Source organism: Dermacentor andersoni, chromosome 4 (assembly GCF_023375885.2).
Source record: "Dermacentor andersoni chromosome 4, qqDerAnde1_hic_scaffold, whole genome shotgun sequence".
Taxonomy (NCBI): Eukaryota; Metazoa; Arthropoda; class Arachnida; order Ixodida; family Ixodidae; genus Dermacentor; species Dermacentor andersoni.
This window is the reverse complement of record NC_092817.1, coordinates 22,092,870-22,120,385: the sequence shown is the minus strand read 5'-3', so window position 1 is coordinate 22,120,385 and position 27,516 is coordinate 22,092,870. Positions and strand designations below refer to the sequence as shown.

General features: G+C 45.7%; 1 protein-coding gene across 1 annotated transcript in view; it reads right to left on the bottom strand.

The window, feature by feature from the left end:
* Positions 1–27,516, bottom strand: part of LOC126536008 (lysosomal alpha-glucosidase-like) — a 64,106-nt gene that overhangs the window by 20,712 nt on the left and 15,878 nt on the right. Inside the window, exons 2-7 of the mRNA XM_050182896.3 lie at positions 15,277–15,510; positions 11,458–11,534; positions 9,783–10,090; positions 8,525–8,661; positions 3,625–3,790; positions 1,300–1,396 (exon numbers count right to left, since the gene is read on the bottom strand). Of these exons, the coding sequence (XP_050038853.1) occupies positions 1,300–1,396; positions 3,625–3,790; positions 8,525–8,661; positions 9,783–10,090; positions 11,458–11,534; positions 15,277–15,332 (841 nt within the window). The 5' untranslated portion in view covers positions 15,333–15,510. The remainder of the gene's footprint in view (positions 1–1,299; positions 1,397–3,624; positions 3,791–8,524; positions 8,662–9,782; positions 10,091–11,457; positions 11,535–15,276; positions 15,511–27,516) is intronic.

Sequence of the window (27,516 nt, the reverse complement as noted above, 5' to 3'; positions counted from 1 at the left end):
TTTTTTTCAAGCATACTTGACGCCGCATTAAACCGTAGCCGCTGTAAACGGAACACATGCAGCTCGCGGGAAACCCTGCTATGTTGGCAACCCTGCTCTATGCTAGGCGTTTGTGATGGTCTCGTGTTCATTTAATGCCTCTTTTTTGTGTGTTCTTGTTAATTATAAAAACACTAACCATGCCTTGTTTTCCTGCTCTCTCTTTCTCTCTTTTGACGTGCAGCTTGCAACAGCGTCTTTGTAATTAAGCCCCCTTCTTCAATAATACCAAATAGTTCATACATCATAACCTGGAAGGCCTTTTAGCAAACTCGATTTGCGTCGTGGATGCTGCCCTGTGTGAGCGCTAAAATTTGGCAACAAACTGCGTTTATTAAATGCGTAAGCACTTCTACACCTACCCAACGATGAACACCCTCCATCCGTCCCTCCGTCACGCTAGACAATCGCTTTCAATACAGGGGGCGAACTGACCTTCTTGCTGCCTCTCGCTTCAACGCGAACTAAGAGGCGAGAACCCAGCACACGCGAAGCTATCAGCACTCGGCGCCCTCTGTCCCCATCGCACATTGCTTTCAAGATAAGGCCCGCGCGGCCGTACCATACGCACCCGCCGCCGGAGTACGGTTGATAACGTTTGATAATGGTTCGACGCAGATGGACAAAGCATTAAAGAGCGGTAACGGCTTATAACGATCGGAACGCCATCAGCCGATCTGGGGCCACCACCTGCAGTAGTTTGATTGCGTCATCAATTCACTTTGAGCCGCCGTCCGCAGTAGTTCGTGTCGCCTCGGCGCTGTCGTTTATACTGGTCAGATCAAGTTTCATAACAATGATAACGACACCGGGCTGCGTGGAGATGAGCAAGTGGAGCAATGCTTACGAATACTTAGACAACTCCCAGAGGAGTTTCCGCATGTATTTTTTCGACGTGTGGTAGAGTATGCGCTGTCTCTATAATTTCCTTTCGGCTTCGAGGTAATCAGTGGGCTTGTGCTGTAGTTCCACGGATTGTGCTTTCACAGGCTACTCACAAGCCCAGTGAAGCAAGACTTTAAGTCCCTACACGTCAAGTTCCCACCTTTGTTGAGCGAAGTTTACGACAGCACTGAAACAGACACACGGCGGCTAGGAGTGACGCTAAAGGGTCACTTCATGTGATTGAGCCTTTCCGATCACGTCTTTCAATAGATTGCGAAATCGTACGGGTATCATTTGAATTTAGGCTGTCTTTTCTTTGCTCGATCTACTATGTTTTCTTTAAAAATCCCACAGCCGTATTTGGCAATCTCTTACCCATGAAATTGCTGTTGTGCAAAAACACACCGTGACTCAGACCTCCGTGTTCAACAACCAAGTAGAAAGGATGCGACCCGTACAAGTTCTTGTCTTGCTGCGTAAAAAAAAGGAATCATAAAATAAACAGTGAATTGTCTCTTTCGCGAGCTTTTCGTGATAAGATGCCAAACATAAATTGACTGGCTGCAAAAAAAGTAATGACAATAATAGGTGAACTTGCTGATGAGGTATTGCTGGGCTAGTTGGTCAGACATTATCGATTCAATGACAGCGCACTTGATGAGACAAAGACAAACATTAAAAGACATAAACACACACACACACACACACACACATCAGCGCTGATCTGCAACTGAAGGTTTATTGCTACATGCACGAGAGGCATTTCCGGTCATGCTTAAAAAACACCAGCAATGCTGTGGGAGACGCACTTTTGGTCATGATTAAACAACGATGATGCTGTTCTAGATGCATTTGTGGTCATGTTTAAAAAACAATAGCCATGCATACGTTGTTTTTTAAGTATGGCCATAAATGTGTCTCGCACGGCATTAAACCTTCACTTGCAGTTCACCGCCGGTGTGTGTGCATCTGTTTAAATTGACGCATTTGTTTCATCAAGCGCGCTGCCGTTGAACTGATAAAATAATGTAAATTTTCGGCAGATTATCGCGAAAAGGCGGAACCAATTTGAACATACACATACATACAAAAGAAAACAGTAATCTTAGTAGTACGGCAGAAATATCTGTCGTCAAATGCCAGTCGTACATTTGTACAGGTCCTTCGGACTTTGGACGTATAATCCGGCTATGGATGTGCAGATAGAGCTGTACTTTATTTCACATTCAGCTCTTCTTCCCAACGTAAACTGAATTTCCCCAAAACTAGTTCAACAAAGCGAGAAAGATAGAAAGGAGACAAAGGATCGGAAGTCATCGAACGCGCATCTGGTTCGCTATATACTCTGCGCTGGCGAAGAGGGGATAGAGGTACGAAAGGAGAGGGAAAGAAGGATAGATGTATAGAGACAGCACTCGTAGGTGGCGCACATGTGCACATGAAAAGGCGCAGCAAGTGTATTACATTGTTTCAGAGACCTGCCGGCTTGAGCTACGGTAGTAATGCCTCTCGTTACTTTTGTTCAAGCTAATGATGCAGATATGTGCGCTGTGAATCAAGCTTCAGACAATCCCGTTTATTGCTTCATTTGCAGCTACGTCCGTCACTCTGCACCCCCATTGCTTTGCAAGTCCAGGAATCCGGGACGTCGTCTACTGCGGTAAAGCCGACCCTGGGGCGATGAGGTCGGAGTAACTCTATGGGAAGCACCTCTTTAAATATCGATTGCTGAGCAATGCCTCGCTTTTCGCGATTTGCACTGTAGGTGCTTAATCGCTGCAACGGCTTCACGCTATATATCGCGTCTAGTTTAATACCACTGGCTGGATCTTTATTCCTGGGCCACTTCTGCAGACCCGTTTTTAAAATGCATGGGGTGATTTTTAAGGTGCCGATTGCAGCGCAGCGAAAGCTCATCCGCTAATTGCACTCCAGTGGCACATATTGTAGGTATCTCTATATATGTAGGTCCAGTTCGTTTTCATTCCGCTAGCTGAAATTTTTGACTGGGGTGCTTTTGTTTGGCCACTATGCGGTGAACCAGCACTACATGGGCAAAAGATTCGTCCGTCGTTGAGTTGATGCAGTGCCATCCGAGCTTCCCTACTGTGCACGCCATTTATTCTCATGTTTCGGCGCATGGCAAAATGTTTTATTTAGAATTTAGGACATAGCTTGTTTCCACATTTAGTTAAGCACTTACACAACAGGCTCTACTCCGCCAGCGACTGCGCACTTTGCGCTGCGGCGCGCGGTCGAGCGCGCCGTCTCGCATTGATCATAACCACAAAGTTGGAATTTTGCATTGTGACACTAGACCTTATTTTCATGAGTATTTGGTTCCCAGGACCTGACAAAAATGGCACCGCCTTGTTGGCGCGATGGTTGCCATTGAAGACCCCTCCGCACAGCTATAATCGACCCAATCACTCCACATGACTATAACTACGTCACTTGCTGCCTTCCTTTATTCTTTATTGTTTTGTAACATATTTATTTATTATCCCACTACCCTCTGTAATACCTTTGTGGTCTTGATGGCATAATAAATGAAATGAAATAAATGTTATGGAGGCTGTTCCTTTCGCAAGTGTACGCGCTTTCTTACAATAGAACAATCGTGAGGCCTGTGCAATGCGTGCAGCTACACGTCGCGGCTGCTTCCACCGTAGGCGGTGCCGTAGGAGACGCAACACTTACCATGACCGGCCTGTCCTTGTTGAAGAGGATCTGGCTAGTCCAGTTGAGGCTTCTGCGGAGAGGACCCCAGTGCTGCCCCAGGCCGTACAGCACGTCCGAAGGCAGCAGCGTCGACAGCTGCAGGAAGCGGTCGGTAAACACGAGCTGCGACAGGTCCGTGTGGAAACTGCACAGAGAGTCAGCGCTGGTCACCGAAGAGCTCATTTTCTCTCGCGCTTATATTTTTCTTTGTGAGTTGTTAGGAGACTTCGCTCTTCGACCTCCTGAAATGCAGGGAGAGAGAAGTTTGTCAGCGAAGAATAGCCTTCCATGGAGCTGGGTGCTCCAGAACATAGGCGGCGTTCACACGAATGCGAAAAGCGGCGCATTGCACCGCATTTCTAGCTCATCGCGTCTATGCTAGGCACGGAAATGCGCGAAGAAGGCGGATCGCATTAATGCGACAGGAGACGGCAGTTTGAGACGAGGTAAGTTGCTCATGGATATACCCTTTGTGCGTTGTCAAAATGTACAGTGGGTGTTGTATGTAGCCGGCGAAGCCAATGCTAGGGTGTTTTGATCTGGGTGCGACTCGGCAGAACATGCTGGTCCGAACCGCAGGCCGGACTGGATACAGGGTCACAGCAGGGCCCGAACACCTCCGCGCAGATGTTGCCGTAGTCAGTGTGTGCTTAGAACAATGAGTGATTACATCAACATAGAAGAAGCAAGAGGGGTACGAGTGCCGAGTGTATAGTGCACCAACTAGGCCCTGAAGCTATTCTACTAAACCATTGCTCTTTCTACACTTTCGTCTGTAGTTCTTGTTAGAGAGAGAGAATGTCATAAGGGAAAGGCAGGGAGGTCAACCAGGCGGAGCTCGGTATTTATGCTACCCTGCACTGAGGAAGGGAGAAAGGGGATTGAAAGAGGAGAAGGAAGAGTATTACACACACAAGGGTTCATGCCTGAGTCAGTCACAAGCGGTCATAGAGGCTGGTGCACTTCAAGAAACGCAGCAGTGCTTTTGGGGCCTTGTGCATAGCAGACGCACGAGGTCACGGGCCCTAGATCTTCTCCTTTGTAAAAGACGTGTCGTCAGAATATTTCTTCAATAACGGGGAGAAACGCAGATTATTACAGCGCCGACAAAGAATTTCATGAATGCCATTTAGCTTACTTTTGCTGATATAAAGATCCCGAAAACTGCAAAATATTATTCTTATTTTGCTCTAAATACAGAGAAAGGCACGACAACGCTCTTGAGGTACCGCAAATTCAACTCATAAATGCCAATGTTATTCTTGAACTCATGGAGAAGCAGAATAAAGAAAATTATGCGAAAACCATCCAAGATGGTTGTCAAAGTAAGTGAACGACTTTCTGAATCCGCTGAATAGTCTACGAAAGTCGTCGGCGCAACGTTTCTTTCCGTTCCTATGTGGCCATGGCACCCGCACGATCTTGCCAAGCCTTGCATCGTTGGTGCAACGTTTCTTATTATTCCTCGACGGCCATTGCGGCCTCCCGTTGACGCCAAGCCTCGCGTTGCTTTTCCAACTCCTGTTCCTTTTCAGCCACATGACTCGATGCCGGTCGACGTAAGCTCTGCGGGGAGGGTAGCTCGCCTTCCCGCACAATAGTAAGGATGTCATGTACGTACGATGCAGCATTTCCAACACGGAGATTACACTGGAGAGACAAATGTGACACTCGATGACGAATTTCACGAGTCAGAGCTCTCCACTACCTTAATGGCAAATCAGCACCTGGTCCCGACAAGGTTACGAACAAGACTCTACGAAACCTCGATGATGCCTCGATGACCACTCTTACGGCATGCATCAACAAATTCTGGCGAGCAGGTCGCATCCCAGAGGCGTGGAAATGCTCTAAGGCAGTCCTGATACCGAAGCCAGGCAAGCCGTCCAGACTCGATCACTTGCGGCCCATTTCCCTCCCATCCTGCGTAGGCAAGGTGATGGAGCACGCGTTCCTCTCCCGCAACAACCACCACCTCGAAGATATTGGAGCCTACCCACCCACTATGGTGGGCTTCCGGTCACACCTCTCCACTCGAGACGTCCTGCTCCAGCTCTACCACCAGATTATCAATGACCCAACTAGCGGCAACCGGGCCATCCTCGGCCTAGATCTGGAAAAGGTATTTGACAATGCAGCACATGCAGCAATTCTGAGCTGAATAAGCAAGCTCACCTTGAGCGAGCGAAGCTACAACTGCGACAGAGACTTCCTGTCGCGCCGCACAGTCACCCTCGCGGTCGACAGCATGACATCCGACGAACATGCCCTAGGAAGCACCGGCACTCCTCATGGGTCGGTCATATCCCCGCTCCTTTTCATTCTCGTGATGCTGGGTCTCCCGGCCCACCTCGACGAGATTGACGGCCTCATCACGTCTTGTATGCAGATGACATCACCCTGTGGGTCTACAAGGCCAGTGACGGCCAGATAGAATGCACCTTACAAGCAGCGGTCTCTGCAGTCGAAACCTACCTCCAAGACACCAGGTCACCGACTATCTCCACTCAAATCGGAGCTGCTCGTCTACCGCCCGCGCCGCCGGCCAAAGCCTACAGGCGAATCGCGCCAATGTGACGAAATAATCTTCTATACGCAAGACGGCTCCTGCATTCCCCAAGTCCCGAAGATACGCATCTTGGGCATGCAAATAACAGCCAACGGGTCAAACATATAAGCTATCCGCAAAATCGAAGGCAAGGTTACAGCGGCTACCCACCTGATCAAACGCATTACGAACAAGCACACGGGCATGAAGGAGGACAGCGTCATGCGCCTCATACACTCTTTCGCAATCAGTCACATTACTTATGTGGCTGCCTTCCACAACTGCCATCGGCCATACCATGCTGAATACGCCGGTTCTCGTCCGTTCCCCCCCCCCCCCCTTCCACAACTGGAATGTCATCGAAAGGGAGAAAATCAACACCCTTATACGCAAGACTTACAAGATCGCCCTTGGCCTACCGGAGTCCACAAGCACTGCTCGTCTGCTACAGCTGGGGGTATACAACACGCTTGAGGAAATCTCTGATGCGCAAAGAGCCTCTCAACTCGAACGCATGTCTCTGGCAGCCACGGGCCGGAACATCCTGCAGAAACTCGGCTTCAATTACTACGTCCAACACGGTCAGAAACAGGTCATTCCACCCGATATCAGCGATACGCTGATTGGCGCCCCTATCCCTCGAAACATGCACCTCGAATATATATAGTCGGGGCCGACGCCAGGCCCGTGCCGAGGCCCTACTGCGCTCCTTGGGTGGAAAGAGGACTGCGTGCTTCGTAGACACGGCAGAATACACACGAGAACACCGGTTCACGGCGGTAGTCGTAGACGTTAACTCCCGGCTTACGCACGCGTGTAGTGTCGCAACGGAATACGTCGAAACAGCGGAAGAGGTAGCAATTGCGCTGGCGCTTACCGACCCACTCTGCGAGGTAGCTTTTAGCGACTCACAATCCGCAGTTCGCAAATACGAGCGGGGGCTATTTCTTCCGAAGCTCTCCAGATTCTAAGGAAAGCTGGTCGACAACACTTTGATAGCACCGCGATCATGTGGTTTCCAGCGCACGTCGCCACCCACACCGATGAGGGCCTCCCTAACTTGAACGAGGTAGTACACCACTCTGCGCGAGAATTGACCCGCCGCGCAGAATCGGAGACCGCCTCTAGGAACTCCTGGTTCAAAACACGCGAGAACGCTTGGTCAGGTACAATGACATCACCAAGCACTACCAGCTAGGAAGGCGGTTTTTACGTTGTGCTCTGAGACCATGGGCGCTATAAAGTAAAACTATTCCAAACTTTTCTATTCCAATTCTGCATTCAGCCCACCGCTATTGGTCAAAAACTTTTTTGGACCACCCCACTTCACCCGTCAGTCACGCGACGTCACAAGAACCGTGATAGCTCCCCATCTGACATGACGTGTACACACTGATTATGCACGACTTGACCAAACAAAAGAAAAATAGTTATTTCTGATTCGACCCCTTTTCTCCATTAGCCCTCGGCTATTGGTCAAAAATTTTCGGGCTGCACCCACTTCACCTGCCTGTCACGCTACGTCACAATACCGGAACAACTCCCCGCGTCAAAGTGACGTGTACGCGTTAAAAATGCATTAATATGCCGAAAAAAACTGAATTTTTTTCTGAATAGCCGTTGGCTGCTCCGTTCCGAAAGGAATAAAAGATGGCTGCCGCCGCTTGCTCAGGCACTGACTACTCGTACCTGCCGGAGATCATGGGTTTATTTGCCTATAATAAAGCTATTGCGTGGCCGTGTAACGTTTTCGAGCATTTTCGGCACGTTTACGACATCCCTCAGCCAACTTTTATTTGCTGACGATCCTTTTTAGCGGCATTCTTAACCTTCCGTTGCATGCCGCCGAGATTTTAGACCGGCCACCGTAAGCTAAGTAAGGGAAATCTGACCAATCGCAGACGCCAGCACCGCCTTCTTCATCCGGTTATCGACTTTCAGTGCAGTGGCTTGGCCCCATCGAATCCTTCTCCACTTGAGCGTGCTCCTCGCCTCTTGTCAGCCAATTAGACCAGACAAGCCGCTCAGTGTAGGCAATGTTATTCGTTTTTCAAGCAAACAAAAGTGACTTCCTATGAACGAGGAGAGCCGCTTGATTGGTCTGTTCAGGCAACCCTGCGGGTGACCGTCCGTTGCTTGCGTCGGTGGTTACACAAATGCGACGTCAGGAGATTGGAATAAAAACATATTGGAATAGTTTTACGTTATAGGGCTTCATCAGTGACGCTTTGATCCCTGTTCTTCTGTACCAAAAAATAAATAAATTGAAAGTTGAAATTTCTGTGTATGTTACTTTCGTTTTCCGAACGGACATGATGCCACACCACTTACACCTTCGTTCCACTTCGGTTCACTGTGATGACTCCGCTTGTGCTAACGTTAACCGAGTAGTCACGCACACCGGCGAAGGTCCGGAAAGGAATACGTGGAACTGGAGGGAGGAATCGCTCCTGGGCGGCGTCTGTTACCTGCAGCAAACGACGCGCCTGCATGCTCGACTGCGCTTCTAGCTGTACGAACTGACATCGTTTTTAGGCTTGTAGCGCAGCTCAGGAAGAGCAAGAAGGAAGGTGGAAGATGTAATGAAAGTGAACGGAGAACAGAGTGAGCGTTCCCTTTCATTACCTCTTCCACCTTCCTTTTTGCTCTTTCTGAGCTGCGCTACAAGCCTAAAAAAGTAATGACATACCAACTCGCCCAAACTGCCACGCTTTTGAACTGACATCGGAACACAGTATTCAAGCTCGTCCGTGAAATCAGTTCGTCGAATCTATTTACTGGGCTTCTAAGAAATCAGTTTGGAAAAACCAACGAGAACACTTTAACTGCTAGTGCACTCAGTGACGCAAAATATCACGGAAAAAATTTGCCGGAACGCATGCCTCTGGCGTGTTACCCGATTTCCGCAGTATCGAAAGTTCTTCCATAGTGTAGACTACATTCACATGCATGTTTTCCCTTGAACTTGTGCTGTTAAACTTGCTGTTGTTATCGCAAATGTGTAGAATGACATTGCAACTACAGCAGAGAAACACTTTTCTTTAATTAATTTTAGCGAATACAGCATTGGTGGTTTGCATTAAGCGTTGCCTTGACGAGGAGGTCTGCAATATTATCACGTCACTGCCTACGTTGCAATACAGCAGCCAGATTTTTTTAGCTGTTTATCTTAAGCAAGATTTATATTTAAATAATTGTGCGACGGCGTACCGTTGGGTGCTACTTTTCATCCCATTGACTTAAACGTTGCACGTAATATCTCATCAATAAATTCATTTGCCAAGACAGTTCCAGTATACCTTTCCCAATGCTAACCATGGATTGTCCTTTTTAAACGGCTACAAATTCTGCCTACGCGTTCAGACTTTCATATATCCCAGTGCTGCTGGAAAAAATGATGGAAGCAAAACGCATGTTCACACCAGTACTAATTACGAGATTCTTCATTTAGCTTTTCTCCAAACATTACCATAAGGTAAGGATGGTAGTCCTTTACACCACAATCAAACGACATTTCTTTGCACGTGTCTATTAAGGCTGTCGAGTAATCGGCTTTTCTACGATAAACACGCCGTTGCGTAGCGCTTACCCTGATCCTTACGGTGTCCCTGTCGTAGTACATGACGTCGACGTCCACCTTCTGGATGTCCACGTCGACGCCCGAAGGTCTATGGCGCTTGATCCGCAGGCTGATTCGGTCGTCGTGCGCGGCCATGCCGACCACTCGGTATCCGCTGTGGTCACGGGCGAAGTAGCAGTGGGGCACCGGGCTGGGTTCCGCGCCTTCTGCCAATGGCGACCAGCAGCAGCCTCGGCTCGAGCACGCATCTCGCGTCGCTCCTGGCTCGGGGTGGCAGTCGAATCGCTCGGCGATGCTCTCCAGCAGACACCTGTTGGCTGAGGAAAGCGGGCGTGTGCGAAGAGCAACGTTTTGAGACCGCGAATTGAATGCGAATCGAGCAGTAGCACAAGGCAATCCAATATAATTGTGTATCGAACATCTTCAGAATATTTTTCGAATATTTAACAGCCGTCTTCGCGGTCATTAAAACGATGTTCACATCTAAGTATTCATAATGTTAGCAAGTTGCTGTCATTGTATTGCACGTTATGAAGCGTGTTTATTAAAAGCACGAATTTAGCATTAGGAACAAATAAGCAGCTTGTTCGTATGCACAGGACTCTTCGAAGAATGATCGCTATGTAGCCGTTAATGTATGGCTCCCTGAGCCAACGTTACTAGCCCTGAGCGACGTACCCTGCTCCGCTACCTGACTTCTCATGTTTTATGGCTGTGCTATGCCCGCGGGGATGAAATTTATCGTACTCTTGCTCCAATTTTATGTTTGATTGCGCACACTTTACGTTTGAAATATTCAAGAAGTATTCGAACAATGTTCCTATTTAGGAATAGTAACTATTCCGTTCATTAGTCACAGTTTTCAAATATGTTCAAATAGGCCTTGCCACCCATACTATGCAGAGCAAAATCAGGCATATGCACAGAAAAGAGAGCGTTATGCATTTCTGAAGCGGATTGCGTTAGTACAAAACGTTGTCGCACTACTCGCACTATATACAAGAGCTGAAGAGAACGTCATTATACAGTCGTTAAAGCAGCTGAAATAAAAAGGAAAGAAAAAAGGAAAACATTACACACGAAAAGAGGATGCATTGGAAGCCGTTCTAATATATTGAAGGGACGCTGAAGTGAAAGGCTAAGTTAAAGGGAAAATTAATTGCAAGACTAAATAAGTTTGCACACGGAAAGTCTTCATTCAAAACTATTTTCATTGATCTGGCAGGAAACTGTTTATTATTACTGGTCAAATGACAACAGAAATTTTTGGTATTGAATTTCTCGCCGAAATATCAACTCCGGTACGTCAATGTGACGTCACGAATTTCAAATCCTTTTTTCGTGGCTGGAAAAGAGAGAAAGAGAGTGAGATGGGTAATAAGGAAGAGGCACGAAGGAAAATCAGGCTGAGCCCGGTTGGCTATCCTGCAGTGGGGAGGGGAGAAAGTTCTCGAAGCTTGTCATAGGCTAACGTTTTGGTTGCTTTAAAGTGCAGTATAGCGTTTTTTTTTTCGTCATTAAACAATTCACTAGACCCGACCACGCAGTCGCTGTCAAAACTCGTGACGTCATGGCGAGGCCCGAAGGGAGAAGAGATGCCATATTGGCACCTGAATAGAAAAATCGTGGTTAGGCCAGTTAAAGCGCAAGAAAGACAAAGCGTGCTGAGTGTGCCAGCATATACCTTCGTCGTATCCATTGCTGTCGATCTCTGTCGGTCGTTCTGCGGATACTGCTAGCTCGCCGAGCTCCGCGATAACTCTGTATGAGCAACGAAAGAGAATAGACCAATGAGGTGAAAGATGGGCTGCTTATGTTATTCGTAAACGGCGCCGCTTTGCAGCTGGTACATGCCGTGTGCTGGGTGTGTGGGTATACCCCGTAGCGTATTTGCCACATTCTTTTGGAAACAGTGGAAACGTATGTGTGCAAGCTAAGTTTTATCTATTACTAAGTACCGGAGATCTGCTCGAGCCATGCAGGTGCGTTCCGATGTTTCCGTGTTCTGCAACAGTGAGAAGGCAAGGAAACCCTGCTACTATTGACGCGACAGCGTTTGTGGAAAAACTGGATAAGCTTACGTACAGGGTACGGTACAGTACGTTCCTACTATTTCTGAAAAATAAACACCATGCAGATATGTCAAGAGGACAAATTACGCAGGGCGTGCAGAAGCAAAGCCGCATTAAATAAAGCATACCGCAGGGTCCAGTCGACACTAAGGAAGCGGTCGACCGTCAAATAACACTTCTGTGCCCGCCGCGGTAGCTTTGCGGCGATATGGCATTTCTAGAGGTCGCGAATTTGATCCCGACCGCGACAGCCGCATTTCGACGGGGGCGAAATAGAAAACGCACGTGCACTTAGATTTCGGGACACGTTAATTAAAGAACACCACGGTGTCAAAATTAATCCCGGGTCCGCCACTGCGACGTGCCTCATAATCCGATTGTCGTTTTGGTACGTACAGCCCCATAATATAATTCAAGTTTAATACTTCTGTCACGATGCGATGTGCCATGTCAGGCAACGACAATGCTCAACCGTCTCAGATGTTATGAATTATGACGCACAACAACGCCTCAAGCAAACACTTCTCCCTATGCGTTCTGTGTGGTACGCAGACAAACAGCAGTGGTGCACGCAAGGTAACGTTTAAGGTCAACTCGCCACTCTCGTGTTATACTAAACGCTGAAGAACTTAGCTTTCGCCGTCAACATCACCGCTAATGATCGCCACTCAACACAACCAGCACAGAAAGCTTCACTTACATCTGTTCCTACAGTGCGTGGGATCTGCACATTTTTTTTTATTATTTCAATGATGCTAGCTGTGCGATGATAGTTGGCAGTGATAAATCTAGCGGCGTTATTCTGGACAAGTTCAAGTGTAGTAATGAGAGTGTTAGAAGAAGGATCTCATATGGAAGACGCGTATTCAAGTTTTGTTCTGACTAGTGTTTTGTAGAGAAGTAGTTTTAGGGATGACGGAGCAAAGGAGAAGTTTCGACGGAAGTAACCTAGCATGCGGTTAGCATTGATACTGATACAATGATACATTATGTTAGCAATGATACAGTGTGATGCTGGTGTACAGAGTAAAGTTTAGGGCTGATATTATATTCACGCTGAGATAAGTGTAGGAAGCAACAGAATCCAAGATTACATTATTGAGGAAATAGCAAGAGGTCGTGGATGAGGTTCGAGTTACACGCATAACCTTGCATTTGTTAGGATTTAGTTGCATAAGCCATGCGTAGAATCAATTACATAAGGCGTCAAGGTCAGGTTGAAGGGCACTAGTGTCGTTATCGTCGGCAATTTCATGAAAAAAGACGCAGTCATCAGCAAATAAGAGTACGTTAGAAGAAACGCAGTCAGGCAGGTCGTATAACCGGAGGTAACCTAAAGCGGACCCTTGTGGAACCCCGGAATGGACAGGTTTAGCAGATCATCTGTTATTATTGCACTCAGCAAGCTGAAGACGGTTAGTCAAGAAATACTCAAGCCAGTTAAGAAGATTTAGATCTATATTAATGTTGCTTAACTTTAAAGAGATAGTAGTTTGTGACAAATTTGACCGAATGCCTTTGAGTAATCCAGAAAAATACAATCGGCCATGGAACTACGATCCAAAATTAAGTGTAGTTTGTTGATGGAGGAGAGTAGCTGGGTTTCCCAAATTAAGAGAGTGATTTTCGAAAGCCGTGTTGGGAAGAAGGAAAAAATTTGATGGATTCGAGAAATGAGGTAAGTTGAGAAGACAGAATATGTTCAAATATTTTACGAGGAATACTGGTTAGAGAGATGGGGCGATAATTTTTAGGCGAATTCTTATTACCAGACTTGTGGAGTGGAATGACCTTCCGAGCTTCCAGTCAGCGGGGTTGTGGTGAGTGTCAAGAGACTGCTGAAAAATTTTCGAAAGAATATTTGATGAACACAAGGTAGTGTTTTTTTTTAGAATTTTCAAAATTAATGAGGTCGTGGGCAGGCAAGCCAGAAATTTTTTAGTGATTCTATAACCTTGGCAACACCGCAAGGATCGAGAATTATTGTGTTCATAGGAAGGCATGCGCATGATGTGATGGCGGGGAGTGGTGGCTTAGGAACAATGACGAAATTATTGCAGAAAATTTTATTAAGAGCGGAGGAACATTCGTCATCTGATATAGTAGCACCGGTGACGTAAACAAGGTTAATAGTATTGACACGTGTACTTGTTTATCGGGCGGCCAGGTTTCACCCCCTAACAAATGCTATCGCACAGCGCAGGACGCGCCTGCATGTATTGAAAGTTTCTGGAATGTATCGATGGTTCCATCCGCTGTCTGTCACCGCACTTGGTGTAATCTGATTGCACGTATGCGCGACGCGAATGGCGTAGAACTGTGGAAGCCACGCGGGTGGCCAACGATTACTCTGGAAAATTCGACAACTGATGTATAAAAGCCGACGCGCTTGACCTGCAGATCAAAGTTTCGACGATCGCCGGATGTGTTCGCCGTTTTCGTTGAGCATTGAGTGTAGCCTGTTTTTTCTGGGCGCAGGTTCACCCAATAAAGTTAGTTTCGTCTTTCACAGTATTGTTGCTGTGTCCTCAACCGTCACTGCCACGTGACAGTATTGTGGTTGGAAGGGTTAATGACTCGCCAGCATTTTGGGGGGATTGTTAGTTAACATGGCAAGTAACGTTTCTTGAAGAAATGTACTTCTTGCTAGAGTTAGTGCTGACACGTATGCATTGTTAGCAGCATAGTAAGCTTCCCATCGTGTTTCAGAAGAAGTCTTAGCGACACAGTGTGCCCGCTTTTTACTATTTGCCAGGCGTTTTAAGTGAGCGTTGTAACAAGGAGCGTTGATGTTGCAGGAGAGCTTGCGCAAGGGGATGTACTTCTTTACGCGCTCGGGAAGTTTAGTATTGAATAACTGCCAATTACCATCGTCCGGTCATCAAAGTTAGTAGGAAAGAAGTCGAGAAAATTTGATAACTCAGTTAATTGCCTCAAAATTTGCTTTGTTGCAATCCAAGATAACTTTAGCGTACGCGTGCTTCTTTAAGATAGGAGTGTTAATACTAAATTCCAGAAGTAGGTGGTCTCTTAAACCAGGTAAGTACAAAATATTAGACGCAAGTTCAGGGCGTGACTTTAGTATTAAGTCCAGTGTGTTGGCTGTTCCAGGTGTGAAAGAGCCAACAATGAGCAGAGATTCAAAAAGTCGTTGGATTATGCAGAAGGGGGTGAGCTGCAAGCGGAACTGAAAACCATTGTATGTTCGGTATGTTTTGTATGCTTGAGAACGTCACCACTACGTTAGAGACGCTCTGCATTTCTTACCAATAAATGGACGCCCCTGCCCTTAAGTCCTTCAACCACTAAGACCGCCACAGTCGCGAAGCTGGCGCTGTAGAAAACCAGGCGTAGCGTTCCATATCAGCGAATAGCGAGGTTGTTGAGAACAAAAATAAGACAAAAGTGCGCATGTTTGGCTTCATTCTTACCCCATCCAAAGAAAAAAGCGGAGAACGAACGTGCCCACTCTCGATTCCCGCAGCATTTCCGTCGCAGGCGATCCGCGAGGCGCCACCGATCCCAAGAGCACGGCTTCTGCTGCTACGGCGACGACGACAGCGCCATGTAAAAAGTGCACTCCACCACTCGGCGCGTCTTGATTTCAAGTGGCCCGACGGAACGCCGCTATCACTTGGGCGACGTGCCCCTGCTCCTTGATGTTGCTACACGTGTCAAACAAAAAACAAAAAATAATAAGAAAGACGACGAGCCGCGGGTGTCAATTCAATTCAGTTATGAGGTTTTGCGTGCCAAAACCACGATGTGATTAAGAGACGCGCCGTAGTGGGGGACAATTTCGACCACCTGGGGTTCTTTAACGTGCACTTAATTCTAAGTACACCGGCGTTTTCGCGTTTCGCTCCCATCGAAATATGGCGGCCGTGGTGAGGACTGGATCCCGCGACCTCGTGCTCAGCAACCCAACACCATAGGCACTAAGCAACCACGGCGGGTAGCCGCGGGTGTCGTGTGGAAACGTAGCGCTCATTGATTTTCTTAGTGTTGATATTCAGAGCTTTAGCCAGCAGGCTTTGTCCCGCATCAAAGTTTCGCTTACTAGAATTCATTGTCGAATATCTCCGCTCAACTTTTATTTACACAGACCTGGTTGGGCTCTGTCCCATCACTGTCAATTCAGCAACGGAACTGAAATTACAAAACATTTCTTCTTAGCTTAGAGGATTTTCATTAAAAAGGAAACGTCTTCCGGGAGGTCCCGTTCGCCAGCTTCGGCTGGGCCAAATTTTTCGGGGAGTCTTCTCCCTTCGCGCGTAGGCATTTGGTTTGCATGAAACAAGCAAACTGTCATGCATCTTACTCTCGGCAGTAATAGGTCGCAGAAGTATTACCATCCCTAATTTATTTATTTATTTATTTATTTATTTATTTATTTATTTATTTATTTATTTATTTATTTATTTATTTATTTATTTATTTATTTATTCAAGTTCACAGCACAATAGTCTAACGCAACGTGTCACTTCGGTGTGTTGATTTATTTATTCGTTTTTAATATTCCTCAAATATTTATTTTTACTAATTTTCTTTCCTTCGTTTTTCTTTTTTATCCTCTACCAATGCCCGATTCCAAGGCTATCATCCCTCGCATTTCACAATTGGCACCAACCAACCAACTAGCTAAGGGAAAAGAAGAAGAAGCGTATCTGTTCGGTCGTTGTATTTATGTGGTGCTCTTATTTTGCTGCTTTTTTGGACATTTACGGTTATCATTGACGACGATTGATTAATAAGACTTCGGGTGAAGATTCATCGAGTCAGGCGCCTTACAGGTACGCCATTTCTTTTTTGAGGACCTGGCTATTACCCTGCCGCTACGGTGGTTGGAAGCCGAGAACATCGTCACGAGCCTTATGCTCGTCCAAATCTAACAAGCCATATGAATGATGCTACAGGCCGTAATGAAAAGCCTGGGCCCTTGCAAGCGTCACAAAGCTTCATAAAGCCGGCACGTTTGGTTCTCCATAACTCGGGATCAACTTCAGCGAATTCAGGAATAATGGATGATGGTGAAGCCGAGAGCGAGAAACCTCGCCTAGAAGACAGCAAGCAAGTACGATGATACAACATCAAATTATGAGCTAAGTGATGAAGAGATGGGTGAAGATGCACCATTTACTTTGGTCATGTATAAGAAAAAGCGAGCCGAAGGCATTCCGGTTGTCTTTCGCCCAACTAGTGAAGGTACTACTTTTTGGCAAGTAAATCCAAAGCGAGTGTCTGCCTAAATAGTTTCCGCTGCTAAAGAAAAAGTACAGTCTTTCAGGACGACCAGAGATGGAAGTTTCAGTGTCAGCGTTGCTTCCTTAGCATCGGCGAAACGCCGTTTGATGCTCTGAAGTGTAGGCGGCCTGGAAGTCAAGCCCTTCATCCCAGAGTCATACACGCGAAACGTTGGGAAAGTAAAACATGTGCCTCTGCAGTATACAGACGAACAACTCCTAGACATCTTGAAAGACGCAGGAGCTAGATCAGCACGCAGAGTGATAAGGTATTCCCGCCAAGAAGATGGAGCAGTAAAGTCACATCCACTTCACACGGTAATTCTGACTTTCAGAGACGATCGCCCTATTCCAAGAAGAATTTACTTGGGTTTCACCAGTTACCCTGTCGAGGAATACCTAGGACCAGCACGTCGCTGCTATAATTGCCAGAGATTTACGCACATGGCGAAAACCTGCCGCAGCACACGTCGATGCAAAATCTGCTGAGAAGAACATGACCACAAGGAGGGCAAGTCACTTCAACCTAAATGTGCAAACTGTGCGGGGAACCATGCCGCCTCCTTCTTAGGCTGCCTCAGAAAAAGGCACCGGCACAAATGTGTCGACATGAACTAATCCATGGAAGACAACCGCGACGCAATGAACCCGCCCCAAACCTTGAGGTTGTTCATCCAGTGCAAGATCACCCACCTCAGCGGGCCCCGGAACCACCACAGCCAACAGAACCAACAAGCTATCCCTCCTCAAGAGAACAACCAACACTGCAATCAAGAGACCAATCAAGAGGATCGCAGTCAAGCGCCCAGTCTTATGCATCAATGCTACGGAAACCCAGACGACAACAGGCAGAAAGTAATATACAAGAAAGCTCCCATATTCGCACACATTTTTCTCAAGGACCCTACGCACCTGCTGCAGAAGTAACGCCAGCTAATAGCGAACATACCACCGTATCGGTGACACAACTGATTTTGCCAATGCTTTTCGCGGCTCTTAAGGCAATCCTATCTGCTCTGCCGGAAGCAAACAACCTACCAGAAGTGAAAGCCTTGTTGCCTCTAGAAGCACTATTGTGTCAGCAATCCGGGTCGAAAATCGGAGTACATGAATAACCGCTACAAAAATGTCTCCATATTTCAGTGGAATGCCAACAGTCTTCGAAGGAAGTGTGCTGACTTTCGTAAACTGCATGTACAATACAACTTCCCAATACATTGCATTCAAGAGGTGGGAATCAATGACGATTTCGCCTCTCGAATTATGTGATATACAAGACTTCTCCTCAAGGTGCTTTAGCAGAGTGCTCCTGTGCGTCAGAAAGGACCTACCATCTTATTAAATTCAGTGCAGTGATTCAGACTTCCCGGAATTCATCGCATGTAAAGTATCCTTTGGCAAGCTCTATATAACAGTGATTAATTTATATCTACAACCTTCAAACCGGATTTCAGTAGAAGCGCTGGTGGATATATTCAAAGTAGCTCATTCTAATGTATTTATATGTGGCGATTTCAATGCACACAACATCATCTGGGGCAATGATCATTGTCATGCACGGGGTAACGTAATTGAGTCCGCCATAGATAAATGCAACTTGACTGTTTTAAACAATGGGTCGCCAACATTTCTTCGTGGATATAATTACTCAAGCTGCATAGATGTTACCCTGTGTTCACATGATCTAGTGAATGGTGTGGGATGGACAACAGATATGGAAACGCGGGGAAGTGATCATTTTCCCATCCTCGTAAATCACCCTGGCATGCACTATGATATCAGGCGTTACAGCAGACTAACCAACTGGCAAGCTTTTCGGTACCACCTAACGGATCAAATTAACATGCAACAGTGGAAAGATTTACAGAATTTTTGCAGGATAATATGAACATTTGCACAAAGAAGGTCCCAATTCCAAAAGATTATGCTGCAGTTGATGGAGAGTATGAACACCTAAGAGCCATCTGACGTCGACCCGAAAGAACGTACCGACGGAGCGGAAGTTTAGAAGCATACAGAAACGTACGCTCAGAAAATACACAATGTAATGCGCAGACGAATGGAAAATTTAGGCAAACGGTGCTGGCGCGATTTCTGCGGCACGCTGTCTCCTCACACGTCTGTCCCACGAACTTTTCTAGTAATTCGTTCTTTAAGCGGACCTGTAACACAAAGCTTCCCATTTTGTGCTCTCGCTGTAGCTCGGTACACGTGTGAGATAATAGTCGCAGATGAATTTTGTGAGCTTATTTCCAGACCTCCTTTTTCATCGCAATGTGCAGAATTTGATATTTCAGTACTGTTAGCTAAGCAAAAAAAATTACTGCTTGCTACTGGGCCCAACATCCTCAATAAGATCACACTTTCACATTAAGCGAGCTTCAATGTGCAATTGTATCATGTCGCCAAAAGTCCGCTGCTGGGCCGGACGGCATTACGCACAATATACCAAGAAAGCTCGGACCGACAGGTACAAATGCTCTCTTAGACATCTATAATAACTTATGGATAGAAGAAACTGTACCTGACTCTTGGAAAGTCGCTCGAATCAACCAAAATTAAAACCGGGTAAGACGCCCTTGTGCCTTGAATCCTTCCGCCCGGTTAGTTTGACAAGTTGTTTATGAAAAGTAATGGAGAAAATGATTGACGTACGACTTCAATGGTGGTGTAATGAAACGGATGTGTTGTCCAACTACTTAGTAGGTTTTGGAAAACATAGATGCACAATGGATGCAATATTAGATAAGTAACATGTGTGGAGCACGAGCGTGCACGTGGAAACATGACTATAGCAGTATTCCTAGACATCAAGAGGGCATTTGACATTGTTAGTCACGTTCATGTTCTGCTAAGCATGTTGGAACTTGGTCTGTCTGATAGGTCCTTGTGGTGGATTTCTGAATTTTTATCAGGTCGCAAAATATTCGTTCAGACGGGTGAAGAAAAAAGTTTTGAACATGTTGTTAAACAGGGAGTACCACAGGGAAGCGTACTCAGCCCCTTTTTTTTTAACTGCTTCATGGCTGATCTAACAAGAAGACTGTCATCACAGTTAAGGTTTTCACTGCACGCGCATGGTGTGTGTATTTGGACATCTGGGTGTAATGTTCAATTCAGATGGCATTGCAAGACGGCATCGATATCATTAACCGATTTTTGAGAGAGAGAGAGAGAGAGAGAGAGAGAGAGAGAGAGAGGGAGAGAGAGAGGGAATGGTTCTATCACACGCAAAGACAGCTGCATTGCCATTCACTCGGAGGCAGTTAAAAAATTTGACTCTTAATCTGGAAGGACACCCTCTAATGATTGTCACACAGCATCGATTTGTTGGCATAATACTTGATAGGCAGCTATCCTGGGCACCCCACATAAATAAACTTGAAAACGAGGTCAATGCCATAGTGACTGTACTTCGCAGACTTGCAGGCACATCATGTGGCGGATCAGTACCGTCCATGCTGAACGTTTACAATGCATTAATACGACAAACAAATTGCGTATTCCGCGCCCATCTTACACGGACTTTCCCACACGTCAGAAGAGCGACTTGAAAGACTTTTAGCTAGAGGACTACGCATATGTCTAGGAGTTCCACGAGCGACTGCTAGCTCTCTCGTAATAGCTGAAGCTCGCCAATCACCATTTCCAGTTATGCGAACTACAGAAACATGCCGACGTTATTTCCGTCTTCAAACACAGCATGAATGAATGAATAAAGCCTTTATTTTAAGGAAGGGGACGGCTCTAGGCCGCTGATGGGGATTAGGAGGGAAGGGAATGTGGGTGCCCAGACTGTTGGCTGAAACACTTCATCTCAGTCTGGGATCTTCCGCTTTATGCAGGCTCAGGTGCATGTTCAGGTCCGCCGCTCTCACATGGGCTGATCGACCCCTTCTACACTACTCGAAACAGGCCACTTTGTCTGCCATATGTCGCAATGGCTTTCTGTGTTTCCGGGTTAGTTTGTATTGCAATTCCTAGTGTTCTAATGTCTCCGTGTAGTAGATGCTGAATGTTGGATCTCCCTTGTGAAAAAGCTGCACAGCTCCAAATGAGGTGTTGCAAGTCTGCTCTGCATGACTCCTGGCAATGTGTACATCGGGTGTAAGTCTTCGCAATCGTAGCTTGTCTGGGTTGGTGCCATTTCTCAAGTATGTGTGGTGTGTATGCAGCGTTGGCCATAACCTTATTCAAGAAAACCTCTTCCGTGCGGGTAAGCCCGCCCTTGTCGTCAAACACATGTACTGGTGTAGCTTCTAATAATCTCCGTTTACTGTCTGCTTTTATTTTAGTACGAATGTAATGCATCAGTGCTCTGCTAGGAGAGCCTGCGGCCAATATCTTTAGGTATGGATTTTGGTCCGCGGGGTTTGGCGAAGAAATGGAGTGTGGGGAGCTGTACGCGTAATCAAGCCCACCCGCTTGCGCGGCAGCTGCGTGAGCGGCTGCGTTTCCCCCATCCGTGCCGGTGTGCCCCGGTGTCCATAGGATTTCAACATTTGTCCCATTGTCCTGTATTCTCTTTAGCTTTTTTCTGGTGTCGTTGGCCACCGCATCATCTGTCGTAGGCCGCGTTAATTCGGCCACTGCTTCGTACGAATCGGTAAGGATCCGATAATTATTTCGCACACTCTGCTCTACAATGTCTCCCATGTCAATGGGAATGGTGTTGACCGCTCCCCATATTGCTAAGAGCTCAGCGTGCAAGGTTGCACCCCACACATCACAGCATAAAAGCCACCCATTGACTCTAGACAATGAAACGAGATAGAAGTTATGTTAATATAGAAATTCGAGAAAATCTTCACATATTGCCAAGAAATGACTTTTGGAACTCAGACATCGAATATCCTCCATGGCTGCTTACACTTCCAAAAATCGAATTGTCAGTAGATGGCATATTCAGAAAAAGAGACACGTTCATTCAAGCTGCTCAACAACTAGCACTTTACCAGATATATAAGCGGTATTCAGGATACACACACGTCTATGCAGACGGCTCCATTACAGCAACATCTTCAACTTCATTCATTATACAGCACCTCAACAAACAAGAATCATTTAAGTTATCTCGTGCGACTTCGTCCACAATGGCTGAACTGTTCGCAATCCTATGTGCGACAAAATTTATATTGTCAGTAAGAGATGCGCAAAAATGGGTAATATTCAGCGATTCACAGGCGGCTCTAACATCACTCTGCAGCACAAAAGGGAAAACATTCAGTGACAGTATAATATACGAAACACTTAAACACCTCATAAAGCAAGCGAAGCGAAACATGCAGTAGCATTCCAGTGGATATCAGGCCATTGCAACATTCCTGGCAACACCGCAACCGATCAAGCAGCACGACAAGCACACCTCAAAGATAATGCGGTTCCGCTCTGAATATCAAAGAATGAATTACGCTGCATTATAAGGACAACGTCTTTCAAAATGTCTAGAAACACTTGGTTTGACCAGAATTCTAAGAGCTGGGACTTATAACATACTGATTCGTTTAATGAATTTAAATTTTCATTGTCATTAGACAGAACTATGGAAACCCTTATTCATCGATTAAGGCGATGCACTGCCCAAACAGAGTATTTGTTACACAGAATTGGCCGTGCGGAAACCCCAGAATGTGACTGTGGATTTGTAGACGAAGGTATATATCACCTCCTCCTAGATTGCCCACATCACGACACACCAAGATGCCGACTTAAATCAACGCTAATTAAATTAGACCGCAGACCTTTCAGTTTAAAGAAACTTTTGGGTCCTTGGCCAACAACGTCCTTACAGAAGAGCGCTTTAAAAGCACTAAATACTTTTCTTGAAGACAGAGGCATTGTAGGCCGTTATTAAGAGGAAACTTTAGCTCGGGCCCAACTCCGACGCGGCCTATTCAAATACATGTAAAAACGCAAAAACGTTTTTCTGAGATAACCCCTGGACCGATTTTAATGAAATTTGTTGCATTTGAGAGAGAAAGATAAATTCTAGTGACTGTTGGAAGCGGAATTTTGATTTAGGGCTTGAATTTTGTTAAAGAGATTTACAAAATTTCAGAAGTGTGAAAAAAAATAGAAGCACGAAGTTTACAAACTAATAGCTCGGCATCAAGAACAGATATCGCGGTTCTGTAAACGGCATCCATTAGATCATTCAAAGCGGACAAATTTCATATGTCATTTTACATCTTACGTGAGTTTGTTACGTTGTTTACGAGGGTTCTGCAAAAGTTGTAATTACATATTAATAAATTTTTTGAGATTCATGTATAAAATGTCAAATTTGTCCGCTTTAGATGTGCTATTAGGTACAATTCACAGAATTGCGATATCACCTATTCTTGCTGAGTTACAGAGTTGTAAACTTGATAGTTTCGTTTTCTGAAAATTTGCGATTTTTTCCAATTTTTAATAAAAAATTGACGACCTAAATTTAGATAGGAGCACCCGAGCTAAAGCTTCCTCTTAACACTTTTATTGTCCCTTTCATTTCAATGCTGCTGTATATATGTATGTGTCTGTGGATTATGTTATGTTGACAGTTCTGTTGTGACCATATGTGATAATGAATTTACATCATGCAAGTACCGCCCGCTGACTAGAGACTGTGTTATTAGGCGACAGTATAATTTGTATTTCTCAGACTTTTTTTTTTACAAAACCGTGGTGTCATTTAACTTGTATATTGTATGTATTATAGTCTTGCTGTAAAAACGTTGCGTGATAAGTACTCGTGCTTGTGTGAAAAGATTATTTGATATGTAATCTTGAACCCTGTGTGTTGTATGATGGAACCAATCAAGAGATAAGGAGTTGCCGGCGCCTTAAATTGTGCACCAACATTTCCTTATATCATATCAATTAAAAAGAAACTAGCTGGCTTTTCGAACGACTCTTATCCGCCTCCGTAATTTTCGTGCGTTATATTGTAAGCTTTTTTATGTATTTATGTGGTCGACCACTAGCATTGACTACTGCTGCCGTGGATAGGGAAAGCTAGTCCGTGTGGCATCGGCAGGGAATATTCGTGCTCGCACTCGCGCTCAGCAAAATTTACGAGAAATTGTGCGCAGCTGATGGAGAGCTGCACCGCGTTCGAATTCCACGTGCGGAGGCATAGGACATTTGACTCACTCGAGACGGTCTTTCCCGCTTTGGAAGCCGGGATACGTTCGAAGCAGACATATTGGCACTTGATCGGGTGAAGACAGCGTTCCTCCAATATCCACGCCCCCCACTACACACATATTTTCGAAGTCCGCGCGCTCGCTTCTTAATGTTGCTGATATAATTCAAGCCATTGCGCGCCGAGACAGGAAACTCAGATAGCGTCGCAGCAGAAAGTTTTTCTCGAACGGCCTTTAATATATTAACATGCAGTATTGTTAACTCCACTTTTGTTGCCACTCTTGTCCATTGTGTATAGCATGGCCATCTAGCGTCGCGGCGTTTAGTTATACCAGCTGCTAAACTGTTAAAAGCGCCGATGTATCCAGTGCCAATACAATTAAGGCAGAGGCGGAGCACCAAGGAAGACAACTCTAGAACTGCGAGTTTTTATTTCAAACAGCATTCGCGCGAAGGAAATGTAGTAGCGACTACAGCATTGCTACTGCAGGAATGTTGGCAACAAAGAGGGTTTACAAAGGTTGTCATATTATGCTTAACAATTAGTGGCACCAATCACACCACAAAAAAATTAAGAAAGAAACACACACACACATATATATATATATATATATATATGAACGAGAAGAAAGGGGGTTAACCGAGGGTCCCGATTTTATTAGTCATATCATAAGAAGCCAACAAACATTGACACCAAGGACAACATAGGGGAAATTACTTGTGCTTAATAAATGAAATAAAGAAACGAAGAATTAATGGAAATTAAAGTGGATGAAAAAACAACTTTGCCGCAGGTGGGAACCGAACCCACAATCTTCGCATTTCGCGTGCGATCCTCTACCAACTGAGCTACCGCGGCGCTGTTTTCCCATCCACTTTCTTGGGTATTTATGTGTCCTAGTAGAACCCTGGGAGTGTTAGCCAGCGCCACCACACACAGACCTTGGCGGCGGACGTGGGACGTCCTTTTTGCCGCAGGCGTCACGAGAACGTGATTTTTTTGGGTGAAGGCAACTGGTCCATAAACCCACATATGCTACCTGAAGGCATCAATGTAGCCGGATTCAAGACCCTCGTATAATATATATATATATATATATATATATATATATATATATATATATATATATATATATATATATATATATATATATATATATATACGTTGTAAAATGGATAAAATTCGTTTGCGACGTATCGGTTGAATACTGCCCTTATTTTCTTGATAAAGGCCGGTCCCCGACTGATACGGCGAACATAACTTTGATGCGGTTTTGATTATTCTGCAAAACACGCAAAATGGCCGCGTGATTGTCTGCTCGAGGTACTTTGCGTGCATTTGCCGACTTCTTTCAAGCTCCGAAAAACACTTTTACGTAGAACGTATTGAGAATAGAAAGCTGTATCGGGAGTTTTTCACGTTGCTCTACAATATATATATATATATATATATATATATATATATTGGATATTGCCGGATTGCACCTTTCACAAACAACATTATGCCTGAAAAAGTATGTGTGTGTTCGTTTGCACTAAGGTTTCGCCGTTTCTGTAGGTAGAAGTAAAAACTGCAGGTGGAGGTATCCCTCGCCTCTGTTGTCACCCTTCCTCTCTTTCTAGTCTGTCACCTGACATGATAATCGATCGCTTTCGCCGCGGCCTGAGAACACGTTCACATCAGGCATTCCTGCCGGGCGCGCTGTAGAAGTAGGCGGACATCCTACAGCACCTAAGACTGAACAGGACGTTCTGCCCACACCCTAGCAGGTAGGGGTAGCAACTACAGACCAACTCTTTCATCAACGCCATCGTGGATGTGCCCCACGTGACTGTAAAGTCCAGGCATTGCAAGGTGCCTGTTGCACCACGGGAGCGCGACAGCCCCGAGGTACACATGCGCAAGTACCAGCCGAAGTACCAGTGGCAGACCCGGCTGACCAGCCCCGACCCTGAGGACTAGCGCGTGCTGGTGGACAGGGAGCGGCGAACGACCAGCGCCTACGCTTCCGCCTAGGGCGAGGACTCTCGCTTGCGGATTTATTTGATTAGGTTTATTTCTAGTACTCGCTGTACGATACGGGGCACCAGATGCGCAATACTCGGAGAGCATCTGCTCTCTTCAAAGTTATTTCTAGTGTCACTGCATATGTTCCCAAAGGGAGCAGAGTACCGCAAAGGTCCGTCGTTTTAGTCCAAAGCAATGCGGTAAAGCCACTCCTCGTGCGCGCAGGAGCCAAACTTTGCATGCCTGCAGGAGCGGATAGACGCTGTTCCATTTTTTAAAATCTTGTTATTCATGTCATGTTACGAATTAGCTTGCACAACTATACATGGGCTCATTGTCGTTCATGTCGTGCCATTCATAATCTGTAATGCGATGCATGTCATGCCATTCATCTCATCCTTGCCATGGTAAGTCATTCATTTGAAGTCGTGCATGTCATATGCCATTCATATCATGGATGCATGTTAGGTCGTTAACGTCATGCATGCAAGTCATCGCTGTCGTGACATGTCATACCTGCAGTCATATAATATATGTTATGACATGTCATTTGTGCCATGTGATGTCATCACATGTCGTATCATTCATGCCATGCGTGTTGTGGAAGCGGCGGATGGCGATGTTCATGGCATTGAAGGAAACCAAAAAATCGGCATTGCGTCCGTGTAGTTGGTTTCTTCACAGCTCGGCGGTACTTTTAACGTCACTTTGACCACGTGATGGCAGTCGGCGAGTAGCGGCGCAGGGAAATGAGAGGTGCAACTATGCGCTCTAGGGAAGCATATACAGGGTCCTGAATATTTCGCTGCGTGTGTTCGAAAAAAAGGTTATGCGCTCAGCTTGCACAGCTCTAGCTCGAATTTTGCAGAACTATCGCATTTTGGCGTCTACTTCGTTTAAATTATAACACTTGACACAGTTAATTGCTTGGTTTTTAACGAAAATGTCACGGTTTCGCCCGAAAGGCGAAGCACCAATTGCGATAGCAAATTAGTGAATAGCTGTGCGAAGTAAGGATAGTAGTTTTAGCGGTCGCATAAACTTGTAAAAATTCGCTTACTAACTAAATTAACGATGATACAATGTGTAAGCATGACATGAACGAGGACGTAGGAAGAAATAGACACACAGAGGCGACTCTGCCTTTGTGTGTCTGCTTCTTTCTACGTCCCTTTTATGTCGCGCTTACACATTGTATCATGGATTCAAACCAACTAGCCCGCCAACGTGTTTTAAGGAAATTAACGAGCACGGTGTCCCGCGCGCACAGGTAAACATGAACACATCTCACT